We start from the raw sequence: 25,900 nt of genomic DNA, 5'->3' as shown, positions 1-25,900 counted from the left end.
TCAATGCCATCCTGAGGTGTTAGGCTCATACTGGACTCGGGGTTCCCTACCACATTAGTTCTTATATGTTAAAGACTTCATATATATTTGGGGATTTTCTCCTATACTTATTATTGCATATGTGAACCTCTGTGCTGTTTGAGACTTTATATGAGACCTTGCTGATTATCATTCTTTTGTGAATAAATTCTATTTTACTTTTATCCTGTGCTACTGAGTTTCATGAAAAGGTCATTCCTAAGACTACCCCAGGTTATTGTGCCTAGTAGGTCTGTCTCCCTCCAGGAGTCTCAAGTGTCGGCAGCCGTGACACCAGCATGTTCATGCAATTATTGACGTCGGAAACGACTAGTGGGAGCGCACATCGCTTGTTGTTTTCGACATTTTAATGCACAATTTGTGAACGATTAATGAGCGTTTGAACGATAACGATGTTGTTATCATTCATTCGTTCATTTTAATCGCCTAGTGGATACGCACCATAAGACCAAGGAATCATGTGAATTCAGATATGTATAATATGACATATGCAACTTAAGTGTCGGCATGTCTTATAATAGCCCGCTCATCTCCTGCAATAATTATTATTGTTACACCTCTTTTTATACTTTACAGTTATTCCTCTTCAATTGTACTCAATTTCCAACCCTAAATAAATAATGCCCTACAGAGCTAGCACATTACATTGGCTTCATCTTTGTTTTCCACATACAACTATTATCCTAACTCAAACACATTAACCACATCTCGATACCCAATTAGCTGAGAAATAGGGTCTGAATTTATTTTATTTTTAAATTACCACTTGTAGCTGATATGCCTATTAACAGGACACTGTGGGAATTCATTTATGAAGGCAAATTGAAATTATATTATTTAAAGTACCTAAAAGCACCATACCTTTAAACATACTTGTCTACTCTTCCAGAACAGCCGGGAGGCTCCCGAAAATTAGGTGGTACTCCCGGCCGCTCGGAGGAGTAGTCAAGTCTCCCAGACCAAAGCAGAACCTTCCTGCACCCCACCCTCGTGGCCACCCACTTACTGAGAAAAAGTGGGCAGTCCAGGGGAGGGGATGATGCGATATGCATCAAATTGCATCATCGTAGTCCCGCCCCCCTCTTTACAGTGCCTGTAATATTGGCACTGTATACTGGGGAACGGAGCCACAATGACGCGATTGAGCCAACACACCGCCCACCTATAGCGATGCCACGTCCCCTGTTGTGAAGAGGAAGCCGCCCTGGCTGCCCCCTATCGGAGGGGATAGCCAGGAAGTTGGTAAGCATGCCTTTAAAGCAGTTTATATGAGTAATATTTTTATTACCTGAGCGCCTTATAACTTGGTGAGACAAAGGATAGGGATTTGCAAAAGAACAGGCTGGGTATAGTATATAGTATAAATATGTATAATCATATAAACAGTACATAGATAGGGAGAGATGTATCAAACTTTAGAGAGAGATATAGAGGAGAAGTTGCCCATAGCAACCAATCAGCTTTAGCACAGTCTGTAAAATGATAGACAGAAGCTGATTGGTTGCTATGGGCAACTTCTTCACTGTATCTTCCTCTCACATTTGATACATCTCCCCCTTTGTATATACAGTTTATATGATTATGCATATTATGACTATATACACTATAACACTTTGGAGTCAAGTCATCTAAACTGATCTAATCAGCATTTATCCCACTGGTCCTCTGGTCAATTGGTATATCACTTAGGGGTCTATTTACTAAACAGTGTTAGGAGACAGAGTGAAAAGTAATAAGGTGCCAGCCAACCAGCTCTCAACTGTCATTTTTCAAATACAGCCTGTGAGATGACAGTTGGGAGCTGATTGGCTGGCACCTTATCACTTTCTTATCACTTTTCACTCTGTCTCCTAACACTGCTTAGTAAATAGACCCCTTATTGTCTTAAACATCACAATCTTGCAGTAAACAATAAAGAATCAACACAACCACCAAAAATTAGCATACCATCATTATCTAGCAATACATTTTCTGGTTTCAGATCCCGGTAGATGATCCTGTTTTGGTGCAAATGTTCCATCCCACATATAATCTGTGCAGTATAAAAACACGTTCTGGGCTCATCAAGACCTGGATTTTCCTCATCTACATTGTAAATATGGAACCTAAACACAAAACAGTTATGAATGTAAGTAATTTGTCTCTAATTATATTGCAAACAAGATTATAAAAGAATAACAGTTTTATAAAACTACCAGAGCTAAGTGTACTTACCTTGTGTGTTCCTATACTGTACTTTTGTAAATTATAGACGAATGTCAAAATACAAAAATCCTACTGCTTCATTTAAAATGTCTCAGAAAGTAAAATATTGTATATGTATCCCTGGCTCATCCTATATGCCAGCTGGTTACATGTAGCCCAGATTACCTTTTCTTTCTTTCACTACTTTAATAATTGCCTCCATCCAAGCCTCTACAATGGATTCTGTCCACCAGGGAAACCCCAGTGCGCAGGGGTATCTCCTCTTATACTAGGATTCTGTTGCTCTCCCTAAAAGATGCTCAATATTAAATCCCTTTTTATAGCACAATAACACAAGAATAAAGGAAACAAAATAATAATTTTCAGGAACTTATAAAACTATAGCACATATATGAAGCATTGCCACACAACAGTGGCAGACAGGATAGCAATTTAATAAACTATACAACCCCAAAGGAACCAATCAAGAACTAGATCAGAGATCCGAAGGCAGTACAGGGTAAAGGAGGGGGAGTATGTATGTAATGGAAGGCAGGTAAAGGAAGGAAGAATTGATTAGTTAGTTAATTTAATTTAATTGTTTGATTGACAAAGAAAATGTATGAGGGAAGAGGGGTATATTATGGCCAGCAGGTCAACCTCCTAATATTTATTTTTGTTCTCTAACCCTTGTCTGGAATCCTTGGCTATTAACATTGTATTATTATTATTTTCTTTTTTAAAATGTATAGTAATGTATTAGAGCAATTACCAATAAATATGTTTCTCTATGCAAAAAAGACCATCCCCAATGCCACCCAAAAAAACAACCCATTATGAAAAGATGCTGCAAGATGAAATATTCCTCTCCCACCCACCCTTATGGTGTATATTAAAAAGGATGTGCACAGTTTAACAAACCAAACACTTCAGCGACAGGGATTGCCACTTTTGACTACCTTTGATCATTAATGAGGAGGTTGATAATGAGGGTGTTGGTGGCGGAGATTGCATCTGCTAGTCCAAACTGCTGGAAACTGATATTGGACAATTTATCCTTATGTTAAATAAGTTGCATGTTCTTTTTTAACAACTTAAATAAATTCACAAATGAATAATATATTTGTGTGCCCTCTTGTTGGTTCTTAGGGAATGTTAATTTAGACATTGCTAAGAGGGGTCTCACAGAAAAGAGCAGCAGATTTTATATGTAAATCTGGATGTGAATACCTAAGGAGGTAAAAAGGTTATTCTTATATTCTTACTTAGTTATATAGTCATGGTTATAAAGTAACCACAGTCATTAATGGTCATCTCTGATATTTGTCCACAATGACAAGCAGCTGGACCATTATTTTACATTGAATTATATGTTTTACGTAACTACTATAAACTATTTACTTTGGTAATACCTTGATATTTTGTATATATTGTGTTTAATGAGCCCGTTACAAAGAATGTAGCATACATAAACCAGCTGTTGCCCATGGCTTCGCTCTTGATGAAATTGCTCCTGGCAACAAATTTTTTGTTATTTGCGGTGTTCTACTTGTATTGTTTTGCATAGGGGCCCTGTCGCGGAAGTGGCCCATGTGAACAGCAACACTATACAGACTTGTGGCAGCAGCACCTTCACCCACCACACACCAATGCCCTGTGCATAGGCTGCTATATAGCCTATTCTATTCAAGTGGAAGTGGGCTCAAAACCACCTCTACCCCCACCCCTTCCTGGTTGTGTGCATGGTGCCACATTTATCTCTTGCATTTTGTTTTTGTTATTGCTCAGCTTTAACTTGACAGATCGAGAAAAAACAAAGTGCAGGTTATTTCTACAAGTATCCACTACAAAATGATGTAGTTTTCAAGAAAACCGGTTCAGTAGTTTTTGCACCAACTTAGAACAAACAGACAGACACATTGTGGTTGTTATATTAATATATATATATATATATTATATACAGTATATGCATACATATATATATATGCGCATATATATTATCCACATAGAACATATATTTTTCCAAGTCATAGGATTATTATAACTCACCTCAAGTCACCTCCATTCATTATAGTCATTACCAAACAGGCTTCATTTTTTGTTTGGTATGCATATGCCAGAGAGACAATAAATCTACTGTGAACCTTGGCAAGAATCCTTTTTTCCACAATGGCACCCTATAAAATCAGACAAGAATATTGTGAACAAAGCTCAGTTATTTAATAAAACATAAACCTAATTAGTAGATACCATTAATATTTAGTTGGACATCTATCTTAGTTTCGTTATTCACCGTTCTGATTTAGACACAGTAGTTACGCAAAAAACATATCTGTATCAAGGTCAAAAGCAGATAAACATTGTCTAAAACAGGTGAGAAACTCAAGTGCTTGGTCTTGTCCAAGACAAGGGAATCCATGGGCAATAACAAAGACAATAGAAATACAATGTAGGATTGCAAATGCAAAGTAGTACATACATTTAAATATTTCCACATTGCTTCTGATTCTCAATGGGTCACAACAGGCATCCATGTGCACAAACAGCTATTGACAAATATATGTAAAACTCATGAATAAGATACATAATTACATAGCAAGGCTGAAAAGCACATGTCCTCCAAGCTCAACCTTTCATGTAGGTTTCTGTTGATAAAAAGGAGGAAAAGGTCAGAACCTGTTGCGTGACATTATAGCTGGGCTATGTGGTTGTGTTGTTGGTTTAGCTGTATGAAGAATACATAAACGTACATGGAACCAACTATAATGGACAAATGTACGCATATGTGGGCTTTGTGAGCAATGCAAAAAAAGCCAGTAACTTAAATCTAAATACAGTGTAAAAATTAAGCTGTCCAGCATTTGTGGGCTTAATACAAAAGCAGCCAGTATTTATCAGCCCCATGCTATAGAGAAGGTCATCGGGACAGAGGAACCACCAGTTCCTAATGTTTTATGATATTTTCTATAACTGAAGAGCATCCCTGCAGATGGGAGTAAATCGAAAGGCAGGAGAGGGAAGTGGAGACAGGAGAGGAGGTGGTCATTGGCATAGCCAAGTGATTGGGAGGGTGTGGAAATGAGTTTGGAGATGTGTGAGAAGAATAGTTAAGGGCTTAGTAGGTGAGTGAGAAGAGTTTGAACTTGATCCTGTATAGGACCAGGAGCATGTTCTATATATGGTGGGTGGAAAGAACAAAATAAAGCAGGTAGTGGTGTTGAGGAAGGGTAAGAGAGGATCAAGGAGGTAGAACAGAGAGGAATAGATTTATGTAGTAGGATTAGAAACACATGGGTGAGAGTTTTAGTAGCTATCATGGTGAGCAATGGCCTGGTGTTGGAAATATTAGAGGTGTACGCATCAGGATTGGGAGAGGGACTGAATATGGTGGGGAAGGTGAGGGCACAGTCATGGATGACACCCAGACAGTAGACTTGGTTGACAGAGGAGAAAGATGTATTGTCAAAAGTGGGGAAGAGGGGTGTAGGAGAGGGGGCCTAATAGGGGGAAAACTGTGATTTCAGTTTTAGAGATATTAAGTTTAATGAAGCATTGGGTCATACAAGAGAAGATGGCTGGGAGACAGTTGCTAATACATGAGAGGACAGTCAGGGAGATATCAGGGGTAAGTAGGTAAAAGTGGGTGTCAACAACATTAACAACAGCAGCTGATGTGCACTTTGAGAGAAGAAGTATAGAGGAAGAAGAGTAAGGAACCAAACACAGATCCTTGTGGGACACTGACAGGAAGAGGGAAAGGAAGAGAGGTAGATGTAGATGTAGATATAGAGACAGAGAGGAAACAGTTGGAAAAATAAGAAGTGAACCAAGATGGCACAGTGCCAAATGCAGGTGGAGAGATAGGTTGGTGCTGTAAAGGCTGCAGCAAGGTTGAAGAGGATAAGGGCAGAGTAGTAACCCTTAGACTTAGCAGTGAGACTGTTGTTGGTGACCTCGGTGAGGGCATTTTCAGTAGAGGGTGAAAAGAGTTTTTTGATTTTAGGGTTATCATACATCCACATTTGTGATTTTAGGATTAGACTGTATTACAGATGTGTCCTCATCCACCTAACATTAATACACCATACGGTGTGACTGAGACACTCCAAGAGGTATGGCATTCAGTAGCATCTTGTTCTTTAAACTTTGTCTTATTTGCATTACAGATGCAGCGAAACACCACTCATAGTGTACTGCAGATGCTGGCCTGCGACTCCCAGCACACAGGAATTACATCTAGAAACTTTTAAAGTCACTGATGCCACAGACGGGAACTTGACATGAGAAAAAGCCACGGTCCCTGAGTCATAGCACTTTGTACACAGATTCAGACTCATTCACACACCTGTGGAAATGTCGCACATCAAATTTATCAGTGCAATCTAGCAAAGCAGTTATGTCGATTCCAGTTGTTTTTGTCATAACCCATGCAATACTGTACCACTTCCCACCTGTGGTGTAGCTTTTCTTTCTGGTGCTTCTAGTACACTCTGGTCTGTATCCTTGCAATCTATGGTGATCAGCTGATGCAGCAGCTAGGGGCAGCACCTGTAAATTCCTAATTTATACCTGCTTCATAAGCCTTCCTGTGCCAGACCTTCAAGTCTACCCCATGGCTGTTACTTTGCAGCAGTTCCCCTGCACTAGACCCTGGCTCCTTGTGTCCTGCTCTCCATGTGCCTTCCACCAGTGAGTTATCGGGACATTATCTACATAGCACCCCAGTGCTTACCTGTATTATGGGACATAGGGCCTGATTCAGAGCCGTTCGCTATTTGCGGTCGTTCGTTCAAAAACAAGGGGTGGCTATTCAAATGATCCGTTCGCAAATTGCAGTCTGTTCACACCTCTAAGTCTGAACGAGCGAGCAAAACATACGCTCGGTTATTTGTTAAAAACGCCCCCTGGCCGCTCGCACCATACGTCATGTCCGCTATTTATTAGATTAATCGAGTACATCGACCAGCGTATGAACTGCTCGCTATTCTTGTGGTTGGTTTTTGCTACCACAATCTTGCGAGCAGTTCTGGCTATAAAATAACCCAGTGACGTGGTCAATGACGCTGCTGTATTAATTATGCACACCCATAAAACGCCCGTTTTGACCTTTAAGCACGCCAGCGTTCGGATCTCCACTCCCCATTTTCAAGCACCTTCCCCTGTTACCACCCACATACGCCTCATTCTGTCACTCAAAATAGCAGGCATTCGCTATATTGCGAGCACATGAATTTCGGCCGCACTGACTGGTTCGCGCATGCGTATAACGATCCGTACGCATGCGCAGATGTGCGAACATCGCTCGGAACGAGCGTACTGCCGCTAGCGAGTGGCTCTGAATGAGGGCCATTATCTGCATTGCACCCCAGTGCTTCTGTGCTTATCTGTGTTACAAGACATGCTATGGGCCAAATGTAATAGAGTGAGAGTTTAGAAAATGTGAGAGTTTAGCATTAAACTCTCACACTTTTTAAACTTGGCCAATGTAATAGAGTCCAAGAACATGCAGAATCTCATGTTTTTAGACTCAAAAACTCTCACCATTTAAACTCTCATCCAGATGTTTTCCCATTTTACAGATAACACTCGACCAATGTGAGAGTTTACTGCTAAACTCTCATATTTTCTAAGTTCTCACCATATTATATTTGGTCCTATATCTGCATTGCACCCTACTGCTTCAGTATTTTCCATATTATCTGGAACTTTACCTTCATTGCATTCCGGACATTTTGCATCAGTGCTTCAATATTTACCATTATTATCTGTAAGTTTACCTTCATTGCATGTCAGTGCTTCAGTATTTACCAGTGTTATTCAGGAGCTTATTTTATTGCATTACAGTACTTTGGTATTCACCTGTTTATTACTATTTACCAGTGGAATCCATGCCTTGTCTTTTACTGAATTCCTACTATTCTGTAGGCGAAGTCATCTATGTAACCTGTGCGCTACCCTTGTTTCTGATTAACCATCGGTGTGTGAATAAATCAGCTATTATTAATATAGATTTGTGCCTTGCTTCTCCAGAGTCACATACACACCTACACATTTTTCTCAGCGTCACATGCAACATAAGCGCATCATAAGTGCCTCCATCTTAGATTTTCTTTCTTCTCCAGCCAGTAAATCCACAATCAGGAATCTGTACCTCATGGGAGCCTCTAACCAACTAGTTACCACCTACTATTAAGAGACCTATTTAATCACTTCCTGTTCAGTATATACAGGTAGTTGCCTGAATATCTTCTTTCCCAGAGAGGACTGTAGTAGATGGCTCCTTTTGTTTCTACTGCCTTGCCAGCTGGATTCAGTGCTCAATTTTAGAATCACAATTGCTGTAGTCTCTATCTACATAGATGCAATACCTCTCCAGTTATATTCAATGCAGTGTTTCTCCAAATTACCAAATGCCATAACAGGACTCTATGCCATCCTGTGCCGGCCTTGCCCACTAAACCCTAGCTCTATGGTGCTAAGTGGAACACATCTGTGTCCCACCGTGGTGCTCTTGGGTATTTTGAGACTTGCATAATGTAATATTTGCAAACTTCTCAGAATTTCTCATTGGTGGCTTTGCACTGTTTGACCTTGCAGAGGTTCTATTCTGTTGGTGTATGTCAACGTTGGTAGCCTCTGGTTTAGGTATGTCTCCAGCTGCTTTATTATCCAGTAACACATACTTGTTCTGCAAATCCCATTCCAGATGTTCTCTAAGTGGTGCTGTCTCATTGAATATAACATCCGTTGACTGGACAAGCTTTTTGGTCTTTAGATTCCAGAGTCTGTAACCTTTACTCTCTTGCCAATATCCAAATGCATCTTGCTTGACAATATTTAAGCATGATGCATTTCATGGACTTTGGATCAAGCTTATATCTTCTCTCTTTGGTTATGTGTACTTAGGCAGTATACCCAAAAACTTTGAGATGTCTGACACATGTTTCCTACCAGACCATGGGCTAAATGTAATAGACTGGGAGCCTGTGCCACTGTGGAAATACATATGAGTATGCCCATATTTTTAAAGCAGCAAGCATGTTAAAGCAAAGCTTGCTGCTTGACATGCTTAAACATACTTGCTACTTTAAAAATATGTGCATACTCGCCTCTATTGGTGTCTTGCCCTCAAGGCAACCGTGGGAGCATAATATTTTAGACAGACTGCCATCGATACTGCTTCCCAAAAAAAACTTGCTTAGGCAGACATCTTCCTGCATACACTGGGCTCACTCCACTAAAGTACAATTTGCACACTCACAACATTCTGCTCTGGTGTGTAGGCAATGGTCAGTTCTTGCTCAATACCATGCTATTTCAGGAAGATTTTCATATCTTTGTTAAGATATTCTCTTTCATTATCAGACCTCAAGACTTTTAATTTGTGTCTCTACTAATTTCTTATCTGCAACCTTGTTCATCACTTCACTCTTTCATTTGATGAAGTTGATGTGTGTTATTCTTGTGAAATTATCAATGAATGTAATGAAGTATCTATATTCACTTATTGACTCCATCGGACCACACACATCCATATTCACCAGTTCCAGGAGTGCTTCATCTCTGCTAGCTGATTTTGGAAATGGACAATGGCTTTGCTTTCCAGTAATACAGTTTTCACACATGGACTTTTCTGCATATTTCAATGATATTCCTGTAACCATCCAATCCAGGAGTTTCTAGACACTGTCATATCCAAGATAACCGAACCTTCTGTGCCAGAGTTCCATAGACTGTAGGTCAGATGTCATGATCGCATAACACTGTTGTGTGTCAAGGACATGTAATTGATGGCACTGGGTACCTGTAAGTATCATAGTCCCTCTTTTGTTCCATACAATCTTTTTCCTTTTGTGGACTGGACTGTGTAGCCTCCTTTTTCTAGAATACTTATGGCTATGAGGTTAGTCCCCATATCTGGTACATAAAGCACATATTGGATTTCTGTAACTTTAGTTCTAGTCCCTATTTTCAAGTGTTTAGGCACCAAGAGGAGGGTTAGGATGAAGATTTGGGTTAGTAAACAAAAAAACATGCATCAACTGTTCATATGTTGACCATTTCTGTCGACCTTTTGACCATCTTGACCATTTGTTCCTGTCGACCTTCTTCCATGCCAAGATGGCACTGCACATGCGAAGACCAAATAGGTAGAATGCTTCAACTAAGGAGCATTCACGGAGGTAGCGCACTCCATATTTCAACATCCATGATGTCATAATGTCACGCCCAGGGGGCGGGGTTGGTGGCTTTGGTAAATAGATCACTGCCCGGAGTGTCCTAAAGATGCTCTAAGGAGCTCCACAGGCTGAAGGGTGCCTGTCCCTTGGACGATCTGGATGGCTATGCAGCACCCTGCAACCCACATGAATGTGCAGCGGGGCAGTGACAGTGCTACCCACAGGGTCCTGCACAGTGTCACTGCTCCCATACCCCTAGTTATGGTTTTGTGCTGCATATTCAACTCAGCAGTATTTCTCAAGCTACATACACAGCTCCTGCAGTATTTCCCCAAACTGCTGCATGTTAATCACAGCAGTATACCTCCGGCCATATATGCTGCTCCTGCAGTGCCTCCAAATAATTGCATATTAATATCAGAGGTATTTCCCTGACTTTTCTAGTTCCTGCATGATTTCTGGACTATAGATAGACAGTAGACAAGCAATAGGTTGAGAGGGACACAATGTCGACATGGAAAAAGGTCAACAAAGTCAAATGGTCGACACAAAACTGATCAACACACAAATGGTCGACGCATGTTTTTTTTTAGGGTTAGCAACTTACTGGAGGGTTAGTGTTAGGTACTTACCCCGACGGTTAGAGCTAGACACTTACCCCAGTGGTTAGGGTTAGATACCAGGATAGAGGGTTAGGTTTATGCAATTACCAGAAGGTAAGAGTTACACACTAGAAGGGATGGTTAGGGTCAGGCACCTACTCCGACATTTTGGATTAGGTAGTAGGAGGGAGGGTTAGGCACCAAGGGGAGGGTTAGGGTGAAGATTTGGGTTAGGAAACAATAAAAACATGGGTCAACAGTTCATATGTCGACCTTTTGACCATGTCAACCAGTTGTTCCTGTCGACCTTCTTCCATGTCATCCTTTACTGTTTCGACCTTTTGTCCCCATCAATGTTTTGCCTGTCTAACATCGGGTGTCTATCTTTTTACTGTATCTTTTATACCATAACCTTCCTGCATAATCACCACAGTATCTAATTCGACAGTATCTCTCCAGCCTCTGTGAGCAGTTATCCTACCATTCCAGTGCATTTCTTGCTACAGTCAACTTTTCTACTAAGTGCAAGTTCCTACAGTGCCTACTCCATCTGTGCCAGACTTACACTATCTTCAATAATTCATATCATCATATACTAGGGGACTGAAACCTGCTAGTCCTCTGAAGCCTTGTCCATCCTGCCTTATGGCTGTTTTTGGTGGACATCAGAGGGATAGAGAGACTCTGCACAGAGAAGGTAGGGTCAGAGTTCACAAGACATCCTAGTGCTCTGATAGGAATTGTGTTTTCTTGTAATACTGCTATCAGTGTGCAATTCTGTATTCTTCAAAATTTGCTTCCATTGTGCAATCCTGTGTTCCTTCAACTTTGTTACTAGTGAATTAAATTGAATTCCTGTATGACCAGTGTGTTATCTTGAGTTTGGGAAAATCTGCCACTTGGTAGTTTTCAGGACATATATACTGTATCTCACGTAAGGACTCCCAAACTATTGTGAATTAGTTTGTTTCATTTTATGTAATAAGGAATTCTTTCACATATCTCTGTCAGAATGATCTGGAGAGTTACCAGCTCCTGCCACTATGTTCTAAATTTTCCAAAATTCAAAGAAAGCTTTTTGCTGTAGGTGAAATGTTCACTAATTTCATGCAAATCTGATACACTAGTGAAGATTGCAGAGTGCTTTTTATTTTCACCCAGATAAAAATCTTATTAATGAACTATGCTCTCTATTTAAAAGTGCAGGCTTAATTTAGGAAATGTTGACCTTCTGTACTTCTTTACCCAGTATTCTCCATCCCAGTGAAGTAATTTATTTCAGCTACCATTCCAAACCAATCTGCATGTACCAACAAGAGAAAGAGGTCCCTGTAGTTGAACCTATTGTGAACTATGTAAATGCTTCCATTCCTTAGAGTCTAGTAAATGTATTTTTTTCCCTTCCAGCCACTGACTCCATTCCTAAAAGTTCAGTAACTGCACCCAATACTAAGATTCCAGGTGCTGCCTTCTTTCCTAGCTCCATTTACTGCCCTGCCCAAGGTCTATAAAATAACAACCATGCTATGGTCTCTGAAATGCCTGCTCTGCCAAGGATTCTGAGACAACTGACTTGCAGAGGTCTCTAAAAGACTGTTTTGTTGGTTTCTCTATGACCAAGATGTCTCTGGGATGACTGCCTTTCCCAAGGTTTCTGATACAAATTCCCTATCTAAGGTATGATGGACTACTATCTTGCCAGAGTTCTCTGATATCACTGTCTTGTCTGAGATCTCTAAGATGACTGCTTTGCCCTTTGGTCTCTGATATGGCTTCATTGCCTTAGGATAAACCTGTTGCTCTGGACACTGGATCTGAGGTCAAACCTGCTGCCCAATACTCTGGGGCATGAAGACAAGTCTTCTGCCCTGACCTATGGTCCTGGGGCCATGTCTGCTGCTCTGGCTTCTGCGCCTGAGGATGTCTTCTGGCTTGGTCTCTGGACATTAGTCATAATTTTGCTATTTTTCCTTACTTTTGGGCCTAATCCAGCAGAACTATTCATTCATTAATGCATCTTGAAATGTACACACAAGGTAGCAGTAATGTCAGGGCTTGAAGCTCTGGTCCCTGCTGACGCTGAACTTGTTTCATGTAATACTGTACTTCAAGCAGAAGTGCTTCTGTATTCTGGATTCCTGCTGTTTGAGCAATGTAGTAGTTTATCAACACTGCTGTATTCCCCAGCAGTCAATAAACCACACATGTTGCTTAACATTTAAAACTCTGAAATTCTCAAAATCAGGGTGTGCTCTCAAAAATCAGTTTTTGTGTTTTCCCAGCACAATGTTGTACCAATGTGTAAACCTGAATCCTATGCTGGATTCTGTGTGCTCCTGACTGCACTACACATGATATTCTGTGTTCCTGATATCTGTCATGAAATCAAGGTGTTATTTGCAGTGTTGTTTCGGTTACAGCTACACACAACACAGGTGTCACCAAGCACCACCAAACAATATAGATATAAAAGAGTGTTACATACAGTGCAGGGAAGAAATGGTAAATGCTTAATGTTTTATTGATATTTTTATCCTTTGTAGTATAAACATGTAAACAAGAAAAAACATAGTGTGTACTGTATATATCATATTATAAAATGGCCCAAAGTGATGAAGTAGGAATGATATGGTGTTATTTTTAAAATGTCCAGTTAGGCCCATAGGATAGATGGAAGATCCAGAGTTTAGAAGTAAAGTAAGTGATTGTGCTTATAAAATCACCACTTTTCCCAGACTAGAAAAATGATCCAATAACTAACAGATGTAGATTGTACTAACAAGATCATGACTTGTTTAAATCACATATCAATTAGTGAGTGTATCAAATCCCCATCTGGTCAACAATCCAATAATATGCAGTTGTCTATTTGTTTACAGGATTAAAGCTTGTTTGATAGTATATCACAGTCTTTCACTCTGCATTGTTCCATTAAAGAGGATTAGCATGTAAATATAAATTCATAAATAAAGTCTAGTGTGATACCTTGTTAAATATGACTGTTTACATAAGAAGCATGTGTACAAAGTGTAAAAGAAAATTGCCAAAAGGTTAAAAAACACCCATTTACAAGTAAAGTGTTCTCATACAGAATCTGCTCAAGATGGACATCAAAGGAATTCTCTGGACATCAACCAGAAAAGTGTTTATCACAATGGCAATATCCCAATGAAGCACAGTCCCGCAAGTCAGGAAGTTCCAAATCCTTTATGACACTTCTCCCTGACACGTTTCAATACCTCACAATGGAAATGTCAAGTAAAAGCCTAGGTCCATATTTAAAACACATCCACACCCAGTCACTATAAACCTTCAGATGAAATAATTAACTACTGTTGTGTGGTCAGACTTGGATGTCTCTATGCTCCAGAAATCCTAAAATAATGCATTCCACAAGCTGGAAGTTAATATGTCATGTGTACTATAAACCGGAACGTAATGCATGTCATCGCATCTATGCTTTATTTCTTTATGCTGGTAGTTAGATATACTGTAGGCATATCCTAATTTTATTTGTGTTGACAATTACAATTATACAATCACTATATAAAAACTATTAAAAATAGGGATCCCTATTAAAAATAGGGAAATAAAACAGATACAAAAACACTTGATGGCAAACCCTTTTGTTGAGACCACAATTTATGATGGTTTTCTAACAGTGTATCCATTGCATTTATTTGTTAGCTAATTGAGTATCTATGTCTCTACATCTCTCGTGTTGAAGGACATGATAAATAGCTAAAAAGTTTATAATTCTAGTCTCATTGCAGTTATGTACACTTTTATAGTGAAGGAACAATGGGGGCAATTCAATTAAATGGGATGTTGAATAGCCAGGGAATGAGTTCCCAAAGTTTTTCAACTGGCCATGCTGATAACCCACGAGTAGAGGATTTCTGCTCGCACGCTTCCCTAGTGCGAGCAGAAATCTGACTAATCTAGTGCTGTGATGTTTGTAGTGGGCTTAGGACCTGCGTAACAGCATCGCAGCTAGCACTTTAGATGTGGTAAACAGCTTTCTCTGTCTTAACACCTGGCATTAGGTGCCGTAAACTACATCTCCTGACTTAGATGCAGGGTGCGATGGGGACAATTGAATAGGTCTGAGCACTCATTGAATAACGCATTCAACATCGCATTTAATTGAATTGCCACCAATGTTTGGGTCTCCAGGCCTTTCATAATGTTAAATATATGTTCCACTAGACAGACTTTGTGGTCTAATAGTGTGGCCGACATAAGACAAACAACGTTTTTTGTATCTCATATCAAAAAATTATTTTCTTATTAGTACCTTTTTATTGCTCTGCATATATTACAATTTCCACAGGAAAAATCCATTTGTTTTATTTAAAGTTTTAATATATGGATTGTCTAGATAACTAAAGTCCCTTTTAAACTCTGTGCTTTGTAATACTGTAAATACATTTATCGTGGTCAGGTAAAGTTTTATGAAGAATTGGGTTTTTCATTATTATTGGCCAATATTTGTACATAATTTTTTTACTTTTTTATGTTGGATATGAATGCCCATTGCAGATTTTTTTTTTTCTTCTTTATTACAGTGTATCTATTTCTGATTTTTAGTAAACAATTTTTCTCTAGGAATCTTATCAATTGCAGCAATCGCTTAACTAATATTCACTCTCTATGCCTATATAATTATTTACAGCAGTTTTTTTTTTTTTTTAAATAGATGTGCATTAACTGCAATTTCTAAAAAAAATTAGTTCTGTTTATATTGAATTTTAATCATATATTATAGGAATTAATATTTAATTCAAAGCAAAAAGAGTTGAAGTTCTGATTCTTCTCCATCCCAGATAAAAAATAAATTGCCTTTAAATTGCAGCCAATGCCTCAGGTTTGCCCCATCAACATTTTGAGTTAAATGGTATTTTCTTCCCAATTGGCCATTATAGGTTAGCATAATGGGGAGGGGAGGAGGAGTGTCATTCCATGTGATTCATTTAACATTTCATGTTAATTTTTAGAAGTTTAAATGCCCCACACACAAAAATGAAGCTGAAAATCAACATTTTAAAAATATTACAATAATATATATGATAGGTAGTCATAATTAATGCTTAGAAGCTGAAAAAAATGTACACTCTTAATAGATACATTTTATTATTTATATGCATGACTCATGTTACATCAGAATGGACTTAGAAATTGATACAAACAAAAAAATTAATGTTAACCAAACTATACTAAAGATCAATTTTGATATGCGAGTCATGTTACATATGAATGTGACTCGCATTACATTTCTATCCCCAGTCAAAGGGCTCTAATACAAATTACTCAAACCTGTAGAATCCACATGAATTAATCAATGTAGGCCTGTTTATCTTCCTTATTAACTGTGAAGATATATAAAATATTTAATCTGGTGATTATGGCTAATTCCAGTTGCTGTCTGCTTTCTCCATTGTGCTCACTAAGTATTCACCATCTCTGATGTCCTTGATATCACCTGGGTAACTCTTTGCATCATATTCAACATAGAGATAGATATCAACATTCACTACATCATCTGAAGTCACTGTGACAGTTACATTACGTACTACGATCTTTTGGCAGCATAAATATACTAAAATGTTAGTGTTATGTGAAATTTAATTTTCATGTAGTATAACCTGATCAAATGTGATGCTCATTGCTGTGCCTCTACACTGCAAGAAAAAATTGCCATCAAAGAAAAAATAATCAATTTTAAGGAAAGTTAATTAAGTAACACCTTGCTAGCAGATTGGTAGCCTGTGTTCCTGTTAGCTTGCTACCAGAGTGATTTTCTGTGTTCCTGTCACTTTGCCATACAGTACTACCCAGTGTTCCTACAATCATGCTACCAAGGTTGTGCTATCCTATGTCCCCGCTACCTTGCTACAAGAATGCAACAATGTGTCTTGCAACTTTGCTACTAGCATGCAAAATTTTGTGAATTATTGTGTGTTTTAAAGTGCAATAAATAACTGTACATAGATTGCAGTCTCGATGTGTGACAATTTCAGACAGTCATTACAGCATCCTAAAGTTCATTATGAGGGAAATGTTCTAAAGGGTGGCGTATTGAATCCACCAGTTTTTGCAAATACATGAGTAATTTTAAATAGATTTACTGAAATCCTAAGTCCTAAAAAATTCCTGTGATCTAGCTGTGCCACTGCTATTCACTATGAATGGTCCCTCCATCAAGAAATAATAAGTGATTCCCCATTCTAAATACATTATTATTACCTCTGTTAGCAATTAAGTAGTATTACTGCAGAATATAGTTCTAAAATAATATTTCCCTTTTAATACAATCATACATTAATTTTGTCCCCATAATATATACATAAAATAGTTTAGTCTTCATAAGATAAATATTAAATTATTTTTCCCCCTTAATCAATAAAATAAATGATTGCCCTCGTAATTAATTCATTATATTGTTCTCTTTAAATGGTCCAAATGGCTATTTAGCTCAAACTGCATTTGGTTATAGCTATCTCGCCTATCAGAATATTGTATAATAAAAATACTGTTATCAAGTTGATGCTGTAGCATGGAAACAATATCTCTTAATGTGTCTTTGTTAAACAATTATACATCGTGGTATGGATGAAAAGGGAGCAATGCATCTAATATCTTGATAGAGATTATGTTGTTTACCCCTATATAACATTTTTTTGGGTAACTAATTCTAGGCATTACAACTATACTATACAATTTGATCTGAACTGAAATTATTCTTCACCTCATTTTTATCAACAGACTTATTTTTAATGAATTAATTATTTTAATTTTAAATCTGCTTATTGTTACAGGGGCAAACACAGGTCTTGAAATATGTTATTATTATTACCACCCTCATGCCTCTCACTCCCCACATACTGGCAATTCAATTGCCAGTGTGACTCACCACTGCCCGCCACTCATGGATGAGAAGAAGAGGAGACTGGATGGCAGTGGATGCTCTGTAATATGTCATGGAATAGGTGGAGCTGCTGCCACTGGGCATTCAACCATTCCCCCTCTGCCATCTTCTTGTATCCAGTGCACAGAGAGCTCGGCTGCATGCAAGAGTCAAGATGGATACAAAGCTACCTCCAACTGAAAAAAATATTTGGTCCATGGGGGGTTCCAAGTACACAGAACCCCCCCCCCACACACACACACACACATTTTCCACTGGGATAGACAATGTTTTCTGCAAAGTTACAGAAGATAAATTACTACTGCTAAATACTAGTGTACAACTTTTAGTTAGCCTCCTCAATCAATCATAGCAATTCCTCAGCAAATACCATATACCATTGCTTGAATATTGATTACTTGGAGATGTGAAGCTGGCACCAAACACAGCAGGGCAAGCACTCAGCAATCTGGTCACCCAGTGTGACAGCACATTAATAGAGACCATAACCATGTTACCTACTTTAATGTAAAATTTATATTTCTCTGATAACTAGGAGTTTCATAAATCATAGAAATATACCTGATATTAGTGTGCTGGTTAGACGTGGTTTGGGAATCACTAGGATGCATGATGTGGAAGAAATTATGTATTTACCCAATCATACCTCACAGTAATGTTGTATTGACATTCATTTGATCGCTTAAATAATAGAGGTAATTTGAGCATGCCATACTGCATGTAGCTATCACACCGCAGAAATTATGGGCCTGATCCAGAGATGTACTCAAACCTGATGGCTTAGGCTTATTCAAATGACTGATGGCTGCCCAATGGTGATCTGATGCTGCATCTTCAGTTATAGCCTTCGTATTTGCCAACAGTGGGCATCTTTTGCCTTTAGATGCCGCCTGTGGCATTAGCATTTTTTCACATCACTGATGCATCCAAAGATGCAGCAGCGATGTGAACAGTGTACAACCCTGAATCTGGCCCAATGTGTAGTTTTTTGTACTTATCAGATAATTGGTTATGACCTCACAGGGGTGAGAGGGAGGTGATAAAAGGTATGTGAGTCTTTTGTTCTATGTCAGACTTTGGGGATGAATCTAATTCAGAGACTCCACTTCATTTTCCAGCTGTGCCCCCAGCACAGAATAGGCTGAGTGTTGTATTCTATAAGGTTTTTTTATTTGAAATTGCAACACATTTGTCTATGTAATCTTCAAACTTTTTTCTTTATTATTTCTGTAACTAAGCATTGTATTTCTTGTGTAAATAAAGTTTTCCATTATTAGTCAATTTTATATATGCTCCAGAAACCAGTTTTTGAGGAAGCTATTAGATCACTAAGGTTATGCTATAACTGTTATTGTTTGCTAGAAGACGACCAGCTAACTTAATGGTAGTCTGTTTTGTGAAGTCTGCGCAATTGGGATAGAGTGTTTGGGAACCTGTGACCATGCCCTCATTACATCAGGATTTGGGGATCTGCATGATCGCCGTCCTGACACTAGTGTAATACCAGTCAGGGTGATTCAAAATATTGGCACTCACCATAGTCGGTGCAAACTCAGGGATACCTATTGGTGCAGATTTTGCACCTAAATACAATGTTATTAGATGAGCCATTCTTTCCACACAATTGTTTTACTTTACTCCCAAAATATTTCTGGAACTTGTGCTTTTGCTTTTTTTTTAATAAGTTTATGTTACATAGAAAACTTTTTACATTTCAGGTTTATCATTTGTTAAAACCTAATGGCATTTTTCTGGTACTTTTTCTGGATAGTACTTTTTGACCCTTTACAAAGATTATTTAGATTACATAAATAAATAATGCATAATGTATGCAATATTAGAGTACATATAGCATCATGTAAATATAATTGTTGTTCTCTTACAGTGGCATTGGCCTCAGTGACCTTAGTACAGCTATGCTTCTTTCAAGTGAAGCCATTGTGTTTTATAAATGTTATTTCACCACAATGAGGCTTGCACACATATATTTATTTTTAATAGTAAAGTACTTTAGTTTTGTTTTAATTAAGTTCACAAGTCAAACTACAAAAAGTAGAAAAACTATATTACAAATAGTACAAAATGCAAGTTAAGCTACATATTGCTACCATCAATCGAAATTCAACAGGGCTATAAGAACAATAAAACACTCTGCACTTTTTATTTGTATTAATACTATTTTAGCAATTGTTCAGATTGTTTTTCTTATAAATCATAACATACAAACTTCAGTTCATACCGTGCAAAGTTTCTAATAATATATATAAATATTTCTACTACATAAAATTGTTCTTACACTCTAAAGTAAGAATTACATGATTTACTCACTAAATGGCATGTGTTATCTATAGAAAAAAAAATCTGGCCATTTTGATTTTGTACAACCATTGTTTAGTAAATAAACTATGGGGGAGATTTATCGAACCTTCTAAAAAGGATAAGCTGAGATGTAGCCCATATCGATCAATCATATACTAGAGGAAGAGTGGGAGGTGGATTTGAGATGTAACAAGAGCTGAGAAAAGTAAAGTCTGTGATATTAGATATAATTAATCCTTAGGGTCGGAACAGGGCTCTATGCAGCCCTGCTCCACTTCACTCCCTAAACCAGTGACGGAATGATGTCACGCCTAGGTGGCGGGGAGCCTACCTAGATTCTCCTTCAGATGCTCCTGGCAGCTCTGCAGCAGTGCTATTGGTTGCAGGGTGCTGTTCCAAGCACTCTGCAAACCAGATGCAGGTGTATTGGGGCAGCGATGGTGTACCACGAGGGCCCTGGATCCTCGGTAATGGCATCACTCGCACACTCCTAATTAGGGCCCTGCTTGATCCTCTCTCTAATTTGATCTTTTGCAGTCTCTCTCCTTCCTTCTGCCTGTACCCATTTCTCTTTCCTTCTGTCTGTACCAGTTCCTGTCCCTTTCTATCTTTGCCAGTCCCTCCACCCTTTTGTCCCTGCCAGTCTCTCTTTCTTTCTGCTTATGCCTGCCTCTGTCCCCTACCTCTATCTGTGCAAGTCTCCCCTTACCCTGTTTATGCCAGCATTTTTCCATCTCCCCTCTTTGTGGCAGTCTTTCTTTGTATCTGTACAATTCTCTCACCCATTACTGTGTATGCAAATCTCTCTCTCTCCCGACTCTTTCTCGCTCTACATAACCATGTGTGCCTATGGGCAAGATGTACTAAAGGGGAAAATGTGGTAAAACAACCAAAAATTCTAATTTTGGGGGTTTACTGCATTTATCATATGCACTAAGCCCCAGAATATGCTGCATTCCAGGGATTGGATGCGCTGGGTAATGCCATCTTCAGATGACGTTACCCTATTGAAGCCTATGTGTTTCTATTCGGAGAGTGCTGTGACAGTGATCCAATCGGATCCCTCCCATCACCACCCGTGGTCTTATGTGCATGCACAGAAGGACACCAGAGGGACTTTGGGGTGTTAAACCCGGAAGTCCCTATAAGCTAGAGCATCACAAAGGACAGCTCTTCCTTTGTGATTTTCATTGCATTTCTAGGTTCATGCCGCAGTATGTACCCAATGAGAGGTGGGATGTACCACATCACGGATGCAATGCTTAGTACATCTTGCCCTATGTGTATACATCTGTCTCCTCTTTGTGTGTGTGTCTGTCTCTCTTTGCTCCCCCATCCCCTTTGTATTTCTGTGTTTCTCCGTTATGTTGTCTGTCCTTTCTTTGTCACCATTTGAGTGTTTGTCTGTCTCCTTTTACCCCTCTTACTACATGTTTCTAGAGCCAAATTTTTACTAGGGGACCTAGGCAACATATTATTGAAAGACAACATGAATTGCAATGTTTGCCCTTTACTTCATTGTGTGTTTGGTCCGAGTTTCTGAATGCTCTGCTGGGGAAATAATTACTTGATCTGTGTTGCCCACCAACAACAGGATCCACAGAAAATTCAGGGTTAAAAAAATATAGAGGTATAGGGTGCTGGAAGTGACTAACCATTGAATAGGGTGCATACTAATAAAAGGAAATAGCTATTTTTCTTTTTAAGTGGCCTAACATTTTAGGTGCAGCTGGTGGCAGGAATGTTATTAAATCATCTAAAATGAACTTTAAATGTATTACCTGTAATTTGCCACTTTATTCACTTTTTATCATAATCACAATGATCCCACCTCACATTTATATGTCTGTAGGTGTAAGTGTCCGAAAGAATGAAATTGTGCTGCAGAGAAGAGCTACAGCACAAAGGGACATATTTAGCAATTATTGAAATTCAGATGCCATAATTGTCATTTCCCATTCACTATTCGCGGCAATAATAAATGAAATACCGCCCAAATATATTAACATTGACAAGCAGGGACAGGGGCTCCAAAAGGAGACCATGCCTGTGATGCGTTAGGAATGAAGAGACCGTATCACTGGTCCCTTCATTCCTCTATAGGGTCTCCTGTGCAAGTGCAGTCTGCTGACCACACATGTCCAGCAGCCATTGCCAACGAAGGTTCTGAAGGAACCGTTTCCCAGTTTTTTTTTTTTAAATGTAGCCTATAGGTTACAACGGACTAATGTTTGTAAAAAATGCACTAAGAGATAACAAGTGCTGCAGGAAAGGTTTGATATTTACTGTATATGGCCAGAAATTAGGTAAGACAAAGTCATCCAGTTTTGGGAAACAAAACCAAATTTAGACAGTAGATCACAATTATAATTTTTTGTAAATTTAATAAGTACATAATATAATGGAACAATGTATCAATACAATACATAAAAATGGTATGACAATAATATAATATAATTCGCTGCTATTCTGATCGGACAAGAATAACACCCCAATGTGTCATGAGTATCCCGCTGGGATATGTCTTTCCAGATGGTATATGGAAATAATAACAAGATAGCTGATCAAAAAAAGTTGTGACCTTTTTATACTTGAAGATACAGTATGGAGAGCAATCTTATGCAGACTCAGAACAAGTTGGAATTTACTTTGGGAAAAATTACACAGCTGGAAGAAAAGCTCTTTGCAACTGAGAAAAAGTGCCATTTGGTAGTGGGAAAAGCAAAATAGGAAAAAAACGTTGGCCTACACTCAGTGGCGTCTCTCCACGCGGTGACACCCGGTGCTGGGAGAGACGCTATGCGCGCGGCACCTGACAAAAGGGGGCGTGGCGTGACAATAGGCGAGGGGCGTGACATCACGGCCCTGGTCTTCAAGGAAGGGGCGTGACACTGAGCGAGGGACGTGGTCCCGCGGCCCGGGCCCGGCCCGTGGCCGTGGTAACCAAAATCAATGAATCGCGTGGTGCCGGTGGGGGATGCAGGAGGCGCGGGCATGTGCGGTGCTGGCTCCCTCACTGACAGGAACCGAGTGCTGCACTTAATACTAAAGTGCAGCACCCGGCTCCTGTCACTGAGGGGGAGCCTGCACCTTGGTGTCACCCCTCGGCGGGTGACACCCGGGTGCGGGCCGCACCCCCCTTGTGACGCCACTGCCTACACTCAGGAATTTGATTCTGGCCATGTTAATACCATTGACCCATTTGCAGTGAAGAGCTCCTGAAGAAAGAAGACGCTGGAGTCCTAGTTGGTGGCAGCCATGCAAAAGAGTTTACAGACTGCTGTCCACTAGGTGAAGAGGACACCAGAAGCCCTGGGTAGGTGGCAGCTGCGCAAAAAAGCTAATTGGCTGCCACCCCCCCAGGTGAAGACACCGGATTCCTGGTGGGTTGGCACCCTCCAGGCGAAGATTTCGAAGCCACGCAAAGGAACTTAAAAGCCGCCATCCCCCAGGCGAAGATGCAGTAAAATAAAATACAAAAATAAACTGTTTTCTACCCATCTGAAACACTTTGGTTACCCCCCATCTCTACTGCTTAATCTTCCCTCTCTCCATGCCTTAAGCTGGGCTTCCACTATACAATTTTCTGTCAGATACCTGTCCAATCTGGCTGGTTGAAATGAAAACCTGGTAATGTATGAGAGCAAATGACAGTGGATCATATGGTTTTAAACACTGAAAAAAAAATATTTTCAAATTGGTTAAATTTGTGTGTTTTAACCAATTTGTCTGAACAACCATTTTGCCTATTTTCCAGTGTTTGTGAGCAAATGGACGATTTTCATTTGCTCCCATACATTACCAGGTTTTCATTCCAACTAGCCAGATTGGACAGATATCTGACAGAATATTATATAGTGGATGCCCAGCTTTAGTCTGGAAAATAATTTTCACACTAATGATTGCTGTGTAAAAAGCTCCATATACAAATTGAGTCTCCCATATCCAAATATTCTGAAATACAGAATATTACATAATATGGATTTTTTTTAGTATGACTGAGACAGTCTTTTTGCTTTTTGATAGTTCCAATGTACACAAACTTTGTTTAAGGTACAAAATTATTAAAAATATTGTATAAAATTACCTTCAGGCTCTGTGTATAAGGTGTATATGAAAAATAAATGCATTCTGTGTTTAAACTTGGGTCCTATCCCCAAGATAGCTGTTTATGTTATGCAAATATTTCAAAATAATGAATATTTTGATATCCAAAATGTCACTGGTTCCAAGAATTTTGGATATGGAAAACTCAAACTGTACTAGTAAATTTAATCTAAACTATTCTTACCCTGTGATAAGGGATAAAAATATATTTTGTTATTTTGACTTTGTTTTGGGTCTTTTGACTTAAGACTGTCTCCCATACTATATAATAAAACCTATTTTGTGTTTAAGCTCATAGAGACATATGTATGAAAGCTGATTTTTCTCTAAAATGCTGTTTAAAGGCTTTTCCGCGTTTGTCACATTTTTAGATTTTTCCAGATGCATTATATGCGTTCACATTTTTGTAGCATTTTGTTGTAGCATTATTTATCTGCATTAGTAATAACGCAGAACAGTTCCAGAACCATATAAATTAATTGAATTGCATTAATTCTAATATTGTTAAATATTTTTTATATTGATTAAACTTGCATTTAAAAAACTTTTTTGTTATTATTGAAATTTCTATATTTTATTTTTTTATTTTTTTGAGAGAGAAAGATTAAACCCACTGCCAAGCATAGTACATGTGCAAAAATCACACTGTTAAGGCATTTGTCTAACGTCAGATAAAAATGAAACAAATTAACAACAAAATCACAAAGCTATATTTTGTCATATTTTCATTTAAGCCATCTCAACATTGATACATATGGAGAAAAAAATCAAATTCAGAGACGCAGTAACAGGCATTAAGAGACTGAAAATTACAGAGGTTTTTGCGAATAACGCCAATTTATAATTATTTAAGAATGCCATCACCTAAAAGAAGATGTCAATTAACTGACAACCTGCAAGATTACTTTCCTTTTATTTGAAATTTAAGAGAACACCAATGAAACTGTGTCATCCTCAATGTGCAGTGCTGTGTTTTCAATTGGCCATGGTGGGAGGTCTGACATTACAGACCATATTTAATAAAAAAAAAACACTAACTTGCACCTCAGGCACTTTTGGGGAGATGACCACTTTACACCTGTTAAAAGGGATAATAAGTGATATAAATAGGCTGCATATGAGGGAACTATGGCTTTCAATATGGGGTAAACATAATTATAGTTTAGATTCAATAAGCTGCACATCAGAAATTGTAAGGGAATTCTTTGTAAATAAAGAAATTTACGTGTACATGGCAAAAACAAAATAAATATTGTTAATGTACTGGCACTGTAGGTGATGCATTAAGTTTTTCATGAACTGGAAGATTCACAATTTGTAACAGTTAAAGTTTAAGTTAGTTCCTGTTCTTGTGGAAAATTATTCACTTTACTAAAAACAAAAAGAGACATATAAAGAAAACATTGGTAAAAAGCAGTAGTTATAAATGAGGTAGCTGTAAATGTATAAATAGTCTAAAAACAAGTTCATGCTAATCTGATAAGGAGATCCCCTTGAAGAAGTCTATCAGTGACAAAACATGTTGGGAACCCACACCCCAT

At 38.6% G+C, this 25,900-nt stretch overlaps 1 protein-coding gene across 1 annotated transcript in view; it reads right to left on the bottom strand.

The window, feature by feature from the left end:
* Window positions 1-25,900, bottom strand: part of GRK1 (G protein-coupled receptor kinase 1) — a 64,062-nt gene that overhangs the window by 32,793 nt on the left and 5,369 nt on the right. The window contains exons 2-3 of the mRNA XM_088456849.1: window positions 4,273-4,400; window positions 1,987-2,144 (exon numbers count right to left, since the gene is read on the bottom strand). Of these exons, the coding sequence (XP_088312975.1) occupies window positions 1,987-2,144; window positions 4,273-4,400 (286 nt within the window). The remainder of the gene's footprint in view (window positions 1-1,986; window positions 2,145-4,272; window positions 4,401-25,900) is intronic.

This window comes from Taudactylus pleione, unplaced genomic scaffold (genome assembly GCF_031769625.1).
Source record: "Taudactylus pleione unplaced genomic scaffold, aTauple2 ptg000041l, whole genome shotgun sequence".
In the NCBI taxonomy this organism is placed as follows: domain Eukaryota; kingdom Metazoa; phylum Chordata; class Amphibia; order Anura; family Myobatrachidae; genus Taudactylus; species Taudactylus pleione.
This window is presented reverse-complemented; position numbering and strand designations above follow the sequence as displayed.